Below are 14,063 nucleotides of genomic sequence, written 5' to 3'. Positions count from 1 at the left end.
ATCTGCTGGCTCTGCCCTGCTCCCTTGTCCCCAAGGGCAGTTTCCCAGGGGGTCCCATTGACTAACTCCTTGAATACCTGGAAGTTTGCTTTCCTGAAATGCAGGGTCCCAACTTTTCTCTTTCCTGACCCATATCCCTCAGGACTACAAACTCCACCAGTGCGTGATCACTGCAGCCCAGGCTGCCTCCCAGCTGGACATCTCCGATTACCTACCTTGTGTTGCTGACCAACAGGTCCAATATCACATCCCCTCTGGGAGGGCTATGAAGGGCATAAGAAGTTTTCCTCCTTAAAAAACACCTAAGATGACCCCCTTGGGAAAGCTCAGCAGTGTGTTCAGGCCCTGCAATGCAGGAAACAGCCTCCCCTTCTCACAGGGTAAAAACTGTAATAAGCCATCAAGTTATGAACTGCAGCAGACAGCCAGACCCTCGAGCTGGAATGACCCGAAATCCAGCTTGTTTACACCAGCAGGTGCTGGTTCCTTGTCACCTCAGGAAGAGAGACACCCTGATTCTCTAAGATGTCATTGCCAACTCTGTATATTACAGCTCATAGTGTTGGAAGAGATTAGCATAGATAATCCTACATCCCTTTAGATGGGCACAACTCTCAGCAGACTAGCTTTGCCCAGGACTCAGGCCACACACAGCATGCCGTGCAGACCCTGGTGACAAGAAAGAAAGAGTGCCCCTGTTCCACGCATTCAAGCCATTGTAGGACTTTCCTGCAAGACAACAATTCTATTCACCATTTCTAGTGACACAGTTAAAGAAGTTTGCATGTGGACTTCTTGCTCGCAGGTGGCTTTGTCGCCAGTAGCAACTGGGAGCTGCTTGTGAGCTCCCTGTTTGTAAACTTCAAGTAGCTCCAGGGGAGGTTTAGATTGGATATTAGAAACATTTCTTCAGCAAAAGGATTGTCAAGCACTGGCACAGGCTGCCCAGTAAAGTATTGAGTCACTATCCCTGGACATGGACCTCACAGGCATGGTTTTCTATAGTGTAAGGTTAACAGTTGGACCCGATGATCTCGAGGATCTTTTCCAACCCAAATGATTTTATGATTCTACTCAGGTTAACTGGATTAGGGATCATTCTCCCCTCAATATACAGACATCTTCTGGTCAGCATTACTACTCCAGCCTGACCTCAGGAATTACCTTTTTATGAGGCCTTGCAGAAGGGATGGCTGGAGTCCTCTGCATTTCCAGAAAGCAGAGCTCTCCCTGCTAGCAATTTTTGCTCACCAAATGCCCACCTCCTTGTGCTCCCCTAAATATTTTCCAAAGGAACATGAATGCTTTCTTTGGGCCTTCCATCTCCTGAAACTCCTACACCTGTAGTGTCAAAACCACTTTGTGCTCCAACACCTCATATTTTTCATCTGCACCTGGAGCTGCCAGGAGACTTGGAAAGCTCATTCCCCCACCCCTCTGCTTTGCAGAAGCATTTGCACATCCAGGTCCCCTCTTAGGGTAGGGGCCGGTTTTCCCTGACTTTGATCCAACTGGACCCTGTTGCAGCCAGAATCTCAGTGCTCAGAAGACAAGCAGAGGCCTGCCAGCAATTCCCTGCTCCCCACCATTTCCCTGAATGCTCTGTCTGCTGCGGCTTCAAACTGAAGAAATGTACCCACTCACCCTTATCTCAGCCAAGGGATGAAATGAGGAAAAAAATCCTGGCCTTTAAGAATTTGACAGAGAATTTGACCAGCAAGAACAGCTCTACAAGGACTATGTCTCCACACAAGGCATTTGTCTGTCCTCTTTATTTCACTTTTACACACAAGGGTATCTCAGTTTACAACGGTACACTTCACAACTGCAGGCCAACACAGCGTGAGGGTCTCCAAATATTCCGTGCCACACTGCCTTTATACATGGGGTGACAGTTGTTCTTAAGAGGAATAGGTAAGACTAGGCTCAAACACAGTTCCCAGAGTCGAAGGAGAAAGGGCAAAAAGAAGAATGCAAATGCTTTAACACAAACCCAAAAATTCATATCAGGACAGCTTTCCTCTCCCCTCAACAAGCCTCCGGATTCTGGAAAAACAATCACAAGACCAAAAGCAAAATCCGTTTCTGAAATTCATCTCGATTCTCCCTTCACAAAATAGTCTTTGAAATCACTTGTGGACTTTCCTAACAATCTACCCCAAACCAATGAACATGTTATCTCATCTCCCTACAGTTACAGCCTATGTGAACACCGTTAGTGCTGCTTTATGTCCAAGGCAATCCCAAGGAGACAGCCCACCCGACCCCCTCTTAAGGGACAAAGGAAGATCTTGTTGTGCATTTTGTTGCTCTTCCCGAGAGAAGAGGAGACTGCTGTACTCAAAGAGTCAAAATACCCTTCTTGCCTGATGAGCTGGAATTACAGGCATCACAGCAGCTGGATGTGCACAACTCCCTGCTTCACCGGGCAGCCTTTGTGCAGCAAGTGCAGGCACAACAGGCCTGTACAGACAGACATAGCGACCAGAAGGCAAAACACACCGAGCCCACACATCACAGACAGACACATCCAGAACGCAGAGAAGAAAGAGCCTCGTGCTTGCACCGCATTGTAACACAGCCCTCACAACTGCCTTGTTTCCTGACCCGGGAGGAGGGTAACGCGCATTTCAGCGAGCGTGTGATTTGTCTGCCCGACCGTGCCATTTCACTACAGCACAGAATAAGAAGATCACAGTCTTGCCTCACAGGAAGTAAGACGAGAACTTAGGCGGGTGCCTGGAACTAGTTCCACTCTTGAAGCATTTCAGAAATTGCTGTAAAAGAGCAGAAACATATTGTTGCCTGGCTGAGGAGACTATAGTTTGTTTTATTTTTTGTTTGTTTGGTTTTTTTTTGGTTTTTTTTTTAGGGGGGAATCAACCTTTCTCTCGACTCAGAATTTCAGGAAAGTCCAAGATACTGCTTGCAAATACATGTTTACTCTGGAGGAACCATTGCCACATGCTGTAGCTGGGATCCTTTCCCATCACAAGGCATGAAGCCTCTGGCTCTGCTGACTCCACACTAGTTAAAGGAAAGGCTATTGAACTGTTCCCCAGAGAGCATCCCTGCATTCTCTGCTGCCGTGTTCTCCACAGCTACAGGGCCGTGGGGGAAATCCTGTTCATCCTCGGTGCCCCTCATCATGGCACACTGCTGTGGTGGCAGGCTGGGGAGGATGGGCTTCAGGAACTTGAACTCGCTGTTGCCCGAGCCCGTCGTGAGGCTGATCTCGTAGCAATAGGCGTGGGGCAGGGTCCCCGCAGTGGCTGCATCAGCCAGGTCACTCTGCAGGTTACCGGGGCCATAAAGCACGTGCCCACCCTTCAGCGCCTTGCTCTTGCACACCTTGCAAGTGACAAAGGCTGCTGTGGACACGAGGAAGAGCAGTGAGACGAGGACCAATGAAATGATTAAATAGGTAGTCAGGGAGCCACCCTCGTCTTCTGTGGCCAGGCTGCTGTGTGGTAGACGCATGTCTGAGAAGTCATTGAGCAGGAGTGCGCTCAGTGCTGCAGTGGCTGACAGCGGGGGCCGCCCGTTGTCTCGCACCAGGACGACGAGCTTCTGCTTCACGGCGTCTCTCTCTGTCACTGGCCTCCTCAGCCTCACCTCCCCGCTTTGGGCACCCACTGCAAACAGCCCGGGGTCAGTGGCCCTCAGCAGGTGGTACGAAAGCCACGAGTTCTGTCCTGAGTCGGCATCAACGGCCACCACTTTGGAGATGAGGTACCCCGCCTCAGCCGATGTGGGCACCAGCTCGCTGGACGGTGGGCTGCTGTCCTGCGCTGGGTGCAGCACCAACGGCGCATTGTCGTTCTCATCCACCACAACAAGGCGCAGGGTGACGTTGGCACTAAGAGGGGGAGACCCCGCATCGGAGGCACTCACCAAGACCTCAATCTGCCTCACCTGCTCGTAGTCCAGGGACCGCAGCACAAAGACGTGCCCGTTCTCAGAGTTGACGGAGATGCAGGAGCAGGGAGGCCGCTCCGTGGGGTGGGATGGTGCCAGCGAATAGGTCACCTTGGCATTGGGCCCCACATCAGCATCCCTGGCACTGACGGCTCCAACGAGCACTGTGGGGACATTGTTCTCACGCACGTGCATGGTGTACGATGTCTGGTTGAAGACAGGTGCATTGTCGTTGACATCGGAGATGTCCACCGTGAAGGTCTGGGTGGTCGTGAGAGGAGGTGTCCCCGCATCTGCTGCTATGACAGTCAGGATGTACTGAGCCGTCTCCTCACGGTCCAGCGTGCTCACAGTCACCAGTTCATAGTAATTTTTATAGGCCGGCCGCAGGGAGAACAAGAACTGGTCTTCGAGGGCACAGGACAGCTTCCCATTGGCACCAGCATCCCGGTCCCTGACAGTAAAGAGGGCGACCACTGTCCCAGGTGATGTGTTCTCGGGGAGGGGGCTGCTGAAGGAACTGACCACCAGCTCCGGTGCATTGTCATTCACATCCACCACCTCCACCAACACCTTGCAGATTGCTGAGAGGCCCCCGCCGTCCGTGGCCCGCACACTGAGCTCGTGGGTCTCTGCTGCCTCAAAGTCCAGAGGCTTTGTGAGTTTAATTTCACCACTCGTGGGGTCAATCACAAACGCTGAGCTGCTCTGGCCCACCGCTTGGCTGAACTGATAGACAATGTCCCCATTAGGTCCCGCGTCCAGATCAGTTGCCACCACGTGGAGAACCACAGAGCCCTCTGGTGCATTTTCCAAAACCTGCCCAATGTACAAGTCCTGAGTGAAGACGGGGGCATTGTCATTTACATCTAGAACGACAATGCGAATCTGGGTGGTTCCGCTCCTGGGTGGAGAGCCTCCATCCACAGCAATGAGACTGAAACTCATTTCCTCCTGCTCCTCTCTATCTAGTGGCTTTTCCAAGACCAGTTCCACATACTTCTTTCCCTTAATCCGGCTCCCAAAGGAGACAGTAAAGTACTCGTTGTCGGGAGCGATTCTGTACGCCTGGATGCTGTTGCTGCCAACATCCAGGTCCCGAGCCCCCTCCAGCGGGAAACGAGAGCCCGGGTTGCTCGTCTCCGGGATCTTAAAAGTGACTTGTTCCTCCGGGAAAACGGGCGAGTGGTCGTTGATGTCCTCCACCGCCACCTCGACCCGAAAGAACTGCAGCGGCTCTGCCAGCAGCAGCTCGAAGGGCAGCGTGCACGTCGCGGACTGCCCGCACAGCTCCTCCCGGTCCAGCCTCTGCGCCACGACGAGGCGGCCGGTGCCGCGGTCTAAGCGCAAGGGCTGCCGGCCGTCCTCCGAGGCGAGGCGGGCGCGGCGAGCCGAGAGCTGCGCCGGGGCCAGCCCCGCGTCCTCCGCCACGTTGGCCACCACGGAGCCGCTCTCGCCCTCCTCGGCTACGGAGTAGCGGAGGGGCTCGGGGCGCGCGTGCGGCAGGGAGAGGAGAGCAGAGAGACAAAGCACTTGCCTTGCGATCGCCATGGCGGGCCGGCGGACAGCCTCCGTCTCGCGCCTCGGCCGCGCAGTCCTCCGCGGGAAGCAGCGGCGCCCGGCAGCAGCGCGGCGGGGCGGCGGGCGGGCGCCCTCCCTCTCGCCGACTCCGGCTGGCGGGGCGCAGCGCGGCCGCCCTGGCCCGGCAGCGGCTGGCACGGGGCACCGCTCGCCGCCGACCGCCGCCACCGCCGCTGCTGCCCGGCTCGGCTCGGCTCGGCTCGGCTCGGCTCGGCGGGGCTGGGCTGCGCTGGGCAGGGCCGGGCCGGGCTCGGCCGCCTCCCTCCGCAGCCGCTCGGCGTCGCCTTGGCCGGCAGCACCACCCTGCGGCCCGCAGCGGGACTGCGCCCGCCGCCGCCCGCTGCCCGCGCTGCCACACCGACCCGTGCGCGACAGCTTTTCCTCTCTCCTGGCATCACGCCGTTGACTCCTGAAAACGTGTGGCTTACAGCAAACATCGCATTCCTCTATAGATCATCAGCGGTAATGAAAAGAAGCGAAACCCGAAAGCTTCGTTACCCCCTATCTTCTACAGTGCCTTAAGGTTACGTCCTGATACTCAAAAATATTGACATGCTCATTTCAACTTTAAGTTGCCCAGAAAAAAAAACAAAAAGAAAAACAAAAATACATTGCTCAAAGCTTACTCTTGACACTATGGAGAACCAGTAAACTCCCGGTCGGTTATGGAAAGAGTGACAATGTCAGCCGTTTCGAGTGGAATCAGTTTCTGCTTGGTTATAATAAGGAAATCCTTTGCAAGCACAGCTTAACTTTCTTAATACGTTTCTACCTTGCTATTGAACAGACTGCAGAAAATTAAGACGTGATTACAGACCCCTCTCCATAAGAAAGAAAAAAACAATGCACAGAAAAAGTGATGTAGGAAGAAGTCATCTTGAAGATCTGCTTCCACTTTTCAGTGTTTCCCTGAACATCTAGGAGCAGTAGCACTCTCACAATCATACACCAAGTCTCGATGTAATCAACATGCAACACAGACCTCCTCCTCCATCCGTATCACAATTACAAAATACCTACAAGAATAAAGGACTGCTCAAGAGGAGAGCGGTTTGCTGTCTCACAGAGAATGCTTGAACCTCCCCGGTAATTTTTTGGTGCGTGTTTCTGTCTCCGTTCTCTTTTCCCTGTGAGGACGTCAGCCGGTGAGGACAGACAGGCTTGTCTTTCTCCTCACTTACTGGTGGGTGAGCCAAGGGTTTGGATCGGAATTGTCACGTAGCTCCATCCCCCTGTTTGCAGGGCAAGCTGCTTCCGCACGTCTGGGAGCCGTGTCTTCGGAGAGGGAAGCTCTGCCCTGCAAAGAACAGAGAGCCGAGGGTCGCCTTTGAAGGGAAGCAGCAGCGGCGAGAAGCTTAGGGGTCTGAGACCACTGCGCGTGTGACGCCACTCTGCTCTACCCAGAATCAAAGAGGAGGCTGGACCGGGCGGTGGGTCTCTGACCTGGACGGGGACAATCGAAAGCTGGGAACCAGCCTCCACTGCGGACATCACAAAGGAAGGCACAGGAGGCTGCGCTATAGGGCCTCGATATCCAAATTACCCAGACCAATGTTCTTCATGCAAACCACAAAAATAGAAGGGAATTTAAGGGCCGAGGTCCCCAGCTCCGTGCCCTCCAGCAGCATGTAAGACACTTTGAGTTCAGCACTGCCGCCGCCCTGCGGAAAGGCACATGGCAGCGCTGAGGACCAGCTCCTAACAGCACTGCAGGGGACACCGTCAGTGATGTGACACCCCTCTGCACCGTCGTCCCCGCAGTCCCTGTTTACACGGGACGGGACCACTACGTTGCCGGGGCTGCCGCCTCCGGGAGGACGTGTCCCTAGGGGCGGGGTCGTTCCTGCTCTGGGTCCCTACGGGCTCTGCACGGTGCGGGGACAGGACCGGTTGCGTGGCGCGCACATCTATAGCCCTACTTCCCGTCTTCTCACGGGCCAAAGTTTTGAGCTAAGGCGAATGAGAGGGCGCCGTTATTCAGCGCTTCGGGATCAGCTCAGCCGTGCCGGGTCCTCCCGGGAGGCCCCCGCCAGAGGCTCTGAGACCCCCTCTACCCTCCCCTCCCGCCCTCGTGGCTCCTCCACCACCACCGCCGCCACGTCGGTAGTCCTTACTGCCAGGGGAGAACCGCCTCACGCCGCGCTGCTCCCTCCCCGCTCCCCCCATCGCCTCGGCCCGGGCAGGTCCCTCACCTGTGCAGCCCAGTCGCCTTCTTCGCCCACGTTGGCCGCCTCTTGCGAGCACACCGAGCTCCGCTGGTCGCCCGGGCCGGGGGGCAGCCCGGCGGGGAGGCAGGGCAAGAGGGGCCTGAGGAACCGGAACTCGCTGTTGACGGTGCCGGCGGCGAAGCAGACGTCGTAGACGTAGCTGCGGGGCAGGGAGCCCGCGTTGCTCTCCGTGGCAGCCCTCGGGAACGTGGGCAAGGGCTCCGCCTCGCTCCGCCTGGCCCGCCGCACCTTCGCCACCACGGTGGCCACCGCGGTGGCCACGAACAGCGCCGACACGCACGCCAGGCACGCGATGAGGGAGAGGGTCAGCGGCCCGTCGGGCTCGGCGGCCGGCGCCTCCTCGCTCCCCCGCAGATGGGCGTCGGAGAAGCCGTCGACCAGCGCGATGCCGAGGGTGGCGGTGGCGGAGCGCGGCGGCTGCCCGCGGTCCCGCACCAGCACGACGAGCCGCTGCCGGGGCGCGTCGCGCTCCGCCACGGCCCGCGCCGTCCGCACCTCGCCGCTGTGCAGCCCCACGCGGAACAGCCCCGGCTCCGTCGCCTTGGCCAGCTCGTACGACAGCCACGCGTTCTGACCCGCGTCCGCGTCCACCGCCACCACCTTGGCCACCAGGTAGCCCGCCCGCGCCCAGCGCGGCACCAGCTCGCCCGCCGCCGCGCTGCTCTCGGCGGGCGGGTGCAGCACGACGGGCGCGTTGTCGTTCTCGTCCCGCACCACCACGCGTAGCACCGCCTGGGCGCTGAGCGGCGGCGAGCCGCCGTCGGCGGCGCGCACCGCCACCTCGAAGGCGCGCACCTCCTCGAAGTCCAGCGGCCGGAGGACGTAGACGTCGCCGTTTTCAGAGCTGACCGACACGTCGGGCTGCTCCTTGCCCTCCTGCCGCACCAGCGCGTAGTTTACGCGCGCGTTTTTGCCCGCGTCGGCGTCCGTGGCGTTCACGCTGCCGATGCGCAGCATGGGGCTGTTGTTCTCCGTGACCCACAGCGTGTAAACCTCCTGGGTGAACTCGGGGGCGTTGTCGTTCACGTCCGAGATCTGCACCAAGAGGCTTTCCCGAGAGCTCAGCCGCGTCGCGCCCCAGTCCAGGGCCGTGATGCTGATGTTGTACTCCGCCGTCCTCTCCCTGTCCAGCGCCGCGCTTGTCCTCAGCTCGTAGTAATTGTCAAAAGCGGGGCTGAGACTGAAGGGCAAGTCCCCGTCGATCACGCACTCCGTCCTGCCGTTGTCCCCGGAGTCCCGGTCCCGCACACTGAACAGGGCCACCACGGTGCGCGGCGGCGCGTCCTCGGGAATGGAGGCGCTGAGGGAGGTGAGCGCTATCTCGGGGGCGTTGTCGTTCACGTCCAGGACCTCCACCTGCACTTTGCAATGCGCAGACAGCCCCCCGCCGTCCGTGGCTTTCACCATCATCTCGTGATTTTCCGCTTCCTCGAAGTCCAGGTTGCCCGCGACCCGTATCTCCCCGGTGGCGGGGTTCAGCTCGAAGAGCTGCCGGGACCGCTCCGATGTCTGGGTGAAGGCGTACCGCACTTGCCCGTTGGACCCTTCGTCGGGATCCGCGGCCGCCACTCTCACCACCAGCTGCTCCGGGGGGCTGTTCTCGGCCAGGCGCACCTCGTACACCTCCCGACTGAAGATCGGGATGTTGTCATTGGCATCCAGCACCACGATCCGGATCTGAGCCGTGCCCGACCTGGGTGGCGAGCCCCCGTCGGTGGCGGTGAGGAGTAAATTCAGCTCCGGCTGCTCTTCACGGTCCAGCTGCCGCTCTAGTACAAGCTCCGCGTATTTTTCTCCACTTTTCCGTGTTCTCAGAGCGAGGGAGAAATGCGAATTGGATCCGAGGCTGTAGTTCTGCAAGCCGTTGCTGCCCACGTCCTTGTCCCGGGCGCTTTCCAGAGGAAAACGGGACCCGGGAGGTGTCGTTTCGGGAATCTCTAAAACCATCTCCTTTTCCGGGAACACGGGGGGGTTGTCGTTCACGTCACGAACCTCCACCTCTCCCCGGATCAGCTGCACCGGATTCTCAAATAATATCTTAAAAAAGAGGGTGCAGGTGTCGCTCTGCGGACAGATCTCCTCTCGGTCCAGCGACTCCTTGGCCGTCAGGACTCCCGTGTTTTTGTTGAGGCGGAAAAGCTGCTCGTTCCCCTCGGACACAACGCGGGCCTTGCGAGCTGCCAGCTGCTCCGGAGCAACCCCCAGGTCCTTTGCAATATTGGCGACAAAGGAGTCCCTCTCCATTTCCTCCGCCAGAGAATAGCGGAGGGTTTCGGCCCCGCTCTGACACGCGCAAACGCCCAGAATAAACAAGATCACTTGCCTCTTGCTGCCTCCGCTCCGGCTCCCACTCGCCATTTCTCTCCAGAAAAGCCATCCACCGTCCTCCGTGGTTCCCAGCATTTTAAAGCAGCGTCCGAGGCAGAGCGGTGCTGGTCAGGAACCCCGGGCTAAGGGGGTCCGAAAGCCCCCGAGCACCCCGACTGCGCGCCCCGCCGCCCTTCCCGAGCAGCTCACACGCCTTTATTTTTTTTTCTCCTCTCCCGGTGCCGGCAAACCCGGGGCGGGCAGAGGAACCTGCCGCTCCGTGGCCAACACCCCCACCCAGCGTCGCAAGGGGGAATAGTTCTTCTGGCTTCTCCTTCGGGCCAGGGCTGCCGCTTTGGAGGGTGCTGCTTGAATCTGCGCTCCCCGTGCAAACCCAAGCCGATGGCCGCAGGGGAAATGCTCTCCTAGCTTGGATGCGGGCTCCCTCCCCGCATCCAGAGCGCTGCTCTGCGCATCGCTTCCCATCTCCCAACCGTCACGTCTTCAAACAGAGTCTTCGGGTTTCCTCCGTGGCGTGGAGGCCGTGCAAGATCTGCCACTTCCACAGGCTGCGTTCCGGGATTTGCCTTCTCTTCTCTGCTTGTTAATCAGCACAATTAGCAAGTGGGGCGGACCAGAGAAGCACCGCTCTTGACAATGGGAGCTGGTGCCAGGGAAAGGTCCTGATACCAAATGTTTCACCATCATTGCCGGCAGCTGCCCCCCGTCCTGCCCCGCTCACCGCTGCCAAGAGCCCGCGGGCGGGCGGGCGCGCTCGGCTCCCGGGAGGCCGCCCCCCGCCCTTGGACAAACAGGGCAGCAGGACGAGCCCCAGGCCTTTCCCGCGGCCCCGAGGGGCAGAGGCTGGTCATTTTCCCAACTTTGCCTGATTCCATCCTCAGGAAAAGTCCCTTGAAAAGACTCATGGAGTTTCCTTACAGTTCACACAAAGACAATGAACATGTTTTCACAACTCTGTCCAGTTACAGCTTATTAGCAGGCAATTCCACTTTGTCATGAAAGTAGAGTAATCAGGGCAGAAGACCAGCTTGGCTGAACTGGCAACTCTTCGTGGAGCTCAAGAGGAAAAAGAAATTGTATGATCTCTGGGAGCAAGGTCAGGCTTTGCAGCAATATTACAGAGCAGGGAGGAGACTCTAAAAGCCAAAGCTCTACTACAGCTGAAATTGCCCTGTGGTGTGTCAACAAGAAAGTTATTTTAAGTATGTTAATAGCAAGAAGAGGTCTAAAGAAAACATTAGACTGGTACTTGTTGACGATGGTCACCTGACTAATAGGGATGAAGAAGAAGTGGAGGCATTCAGTGCTTTCCTTGCCTCGCTCTTTAATAATACTGGTAGACCTTGGGCTACCTGGTGCCCTGAGTCGGAGGACCACGAGTGTAGGAATAGTGCATTTGTGGACCCTGAAATTGTACGAGATCAGCCATATCAGATGGATGTTCACAATTCCATGGGGCCTGATGGGATTCATAGAATGATAGAATGGTTTGGGTTGGAACGGAACTCAAAGATCAACTACTTCCAACCCCCTGCCCTCGCCTGGCTAAACCTGCCATCGCCCGGCTTCCAACCATGATTCCTAATCCTATCACTGCAGGCCCTTGTAAGAAGTCCCTCCCCGCCTTCTTGTAGGCCCCTTCAGGTACTGGGAGGCCGCTAAGAGGTGTCCAAGGAGCCTTCTCTTACCAGGTTGAACAAGCCAAACTCTCTCAGTCTGTCCTCATAGGAAAGGTGTTCCAACCCTCTGACCATCTTGGTAGCCCTCCTCTGGACTCTCTCCAACAGCTCCATGTCCTTCTTGTGTTGGGGGCACCAGAGCTGGACGCAGTATTTCAAGGTGGGTTTTCACGAGGGCAGAGTGGAGGGGCAGAATCGCCTCCCTCGACCTGCTGGCCACACTTCTCTTGATGCAGCCCAGGATACAGTTGGCTTTTTGGGCTGCAAGCGCACCCTGTTGGCTCAGGTTCATCCTGTCATCCACCAGCACCCTCAAGTCCTTCTCCCCAGGACTGCTCTCAATCCACTCATCGCCCAGCCTGTAATTCTGCTTGGGATTGTCTCGACCCAGGGGCAGGACCTTGCACTTGGCCTTGTTAAACTTCATGAGGTTGGCCTGGGCCCACCTCTCCAGCCTGTCCAGGTCCCTCTGGATGGCACCCCTTCCCTCCAGCATGCTGACCTCACCATCCAACTTGGTGTCGTCGGAAAATGTGCTGAGGGTGCACTTGATGCCACTGTCCATGCCACTGACAAATGTGTTAAATAGCACTGGTCCCACTACCGATCCCTGAGGAACACTGCTTGTCACTGGTCTCCACGCAGACATTGAGCCATTGATCACAACTCTTTGAGTGCGACCTTCCAGACAATTTCTTATCCACAAAGTGGTCCATCTCTCAAATCCATGTCTTTCCCATTTGGAGAACAGGAAGTCGTGAGGGACAGTGCCGAAGGTGTAGCACAAGTCCAGATAGATGACATTATTTGCTCTTCCCTTGTTGATTGATGCTGGAACTCCATCACAAAAGGCCACCAGATTTCTCAGGCAGGATTTTCCCTTGGTGAAGCCATGCTGGCTGCCACCAATCACTTCCACATTTTCCAGGTGCCATAGCAGAGCCTTCAGGAGGATCTGCTCCATGATCTTGCCAGCCACAGATGTGACAAGATGCCCAGGTCTTCTTTTTTTCCCTTTTTGAAAATGGAGGGTGATGTTTCCCCTTTTCCAGTCTTTGGGCACTTCACCAGACTGCCATGACTTCTCAAATATGATGGACCATGGCCTAGCAACCCTGTCTGCTAGGTCTCTCTTGACCCGGGGATGGATATCATCAGGTCCCACGGACTTGTACACCTTCACATTCTTTACATAGTCACGAACCTGCTCTTCACTTATAGTGGGTGGGTCTTCCTTCTCCCAGTCCCCACTTTTGGCTTCTGCAATTCATCTGGATTCATTCCAGAGTACTGAATGATCTGGCAGATGTCATGGCAGGACCCTGTTGATCACCTACCAAAGGACTTGGGCTCTGGGGAGGTCCCTGCTGACTGGAAGTTAGCCAATGTTCTTCCAATTTGCAAAGAAGAGTGTGAGGGAAGATCCAGGAAACCACAGACCAGTTAGTCTACCCTCAGTTCCTGGAGAAATTATGGAGAAGATCATCCTGGGTACTACTGAAAGGCATTTCAAGAACAATGCAATCATCAGGCACAGTCAACACGGAAAGCAAACAGGACAGGGAAGAGTCCTGTTTAACTAATTTGATATCCTTCTGTGATGAGGTCACCCGCCTCACGGATGACGGGATGGCAGTTAATGTAGTTTTTCTGGAGTATGATACTGTCCCTCAGAGGATCCTTCCGCACACTTTGTCCAACTGTGAGATGAGCAGCTTCGCAGAAAGCCGTGTGAAGAACTGGCTGAAGGGAATGCACCATTAGTAGTTTGGCTGACGATACCAAACTGGGAGGTGCTGTTGACCGCCTTGAGGGACAAGAGGACATGCAGAGGGATCTAGACAGATTGGAGCACTGGGTAATCATCAATGGCATGAAATTCAACAGGCTCAACAGCCAGAATCTGCACCTGGAATGGAGTAGCACTGGGCACAAGGAGAAACTGGGAGACGAGTGGCTGGAAAGCAGCCCTGCAGAAGGGGATCTGGGAGTGATGGGTGACACAAGGGTCAACAGGAGTCAGCAGTGTGCCCTGGCAGCCAAGAGCGCAAACCGCACCCTGCAGCGCATTGAACACAGCACGAACAGCTGCTCGAAAGTGGTGATTATCCCGCTGCATTTGGCGTTGGTGAGGCCTCATCTTGAGTCCTGTGTGCAGTTCTGGGTCCCACAATTTAAGATGGATGCAAAGGTACTGGACTGCATCCAGAGGCAAGGAACAAAGTTGGTGATAGGACTGGAAGGAATGTCCTGTGGGAAGTGGCTAAGGATTTGAGTTTGTCTAGTTTGGTGAAGAGGAGGCTTGGGGCCACCTCATTGCTCTCTCGAG

General features: G+C 56.5%; 2 protein-coding genes across 2 annotated transcripts; both read right to left on the bottom strand.

Annotated features, from left to right (window-relative positions):
* Window positions 1-3,027: 3,027 nt before the first annotated feature.
* On the bottom strand, window positions 3,028-5,469 carry LOC147414751 (protocadherin beta-15-like). The gene has a single exon (XM_086471211.1). It carries the CDS (start codon window positions 5,467-5,469, stop codon window positions 3,028-3,030), a length of 2,442 nt encoding a protein of 813 aa, XP_086327337.1.
* A 1,547-nt stretch (window positions 5,470-7,016) lies between these two features.
* Window positions 7,017-12,299, bottom strand: LOC147414750 (protocadherin beta-16-like). Its single transcript, XM_086471210.1, has 5 exons — window positions 12,242-12,299; window positions 10,777-10,968; window positions 7,692-10,159; window positions 7,360-7,449; window positions 7,017-7,160 (listed from the first exon to the last, which is right to left on the bottom strand). Exons 1-5 carry the CDS (start codon window positions 12,297-12,299, stop codon window positions 7,017-7,019), a joined length of 2,952 nt encoding a protein of 983 aa, XP_086327336.1.
* Window positions 12,300-14,063: the final 1,764 nt, after the last annotated feature.

Source organism: Leptosomus discolor, chromosome 10 (assembly GCF_034619465.1).
Source record: "Leptosomus discolor isolate bLepDis1 chromosome 10, bLepDis1.hap2, whole genome shotgun sequence".
NCBI lineage: Eukaryota > Metazoa > Chordata > Aves > Leptosomiformes > Leptosomidae > Leptosomus > Leptosomus discolor.
This window is presented reverse-complemented; position numbering and strand designations above follow the sequence as displayed.

Excerpts from the sequence above, each read along its gene's own strand:
- LOC147414750 (XM_086471210.1), bottom strand. The coding sequence starts at position 12,299 with ATGGACAGTGGCATCAAGTGCACCCTCAGCACATTTTCCGACGACACC. Across the intron at positions 7,450-7,691 it reads AAGGCGACTGGGCTGCACAG|CTCAAAACTTTGGCCCGTGA; the intron begins GTGAGGGACCTG and ends CATTCGCCTTAG. Across the intron at positions 7,161-7,359 it reads CCCCGCACCGTGCAGAGCCC|GGCGGCGGCAGTGCTGAACT; the intron begins GTAGGGACCCAG and ends GCCTTTCCGCAG.
- LOC147414751 (XM_086471211.1), bottom strand. The coding sequence starts at position 5,469 with ATGGCGATCGCAAGGCAAGTGCTTTGTCTCTCTGCTCTCCTCTCCCTG.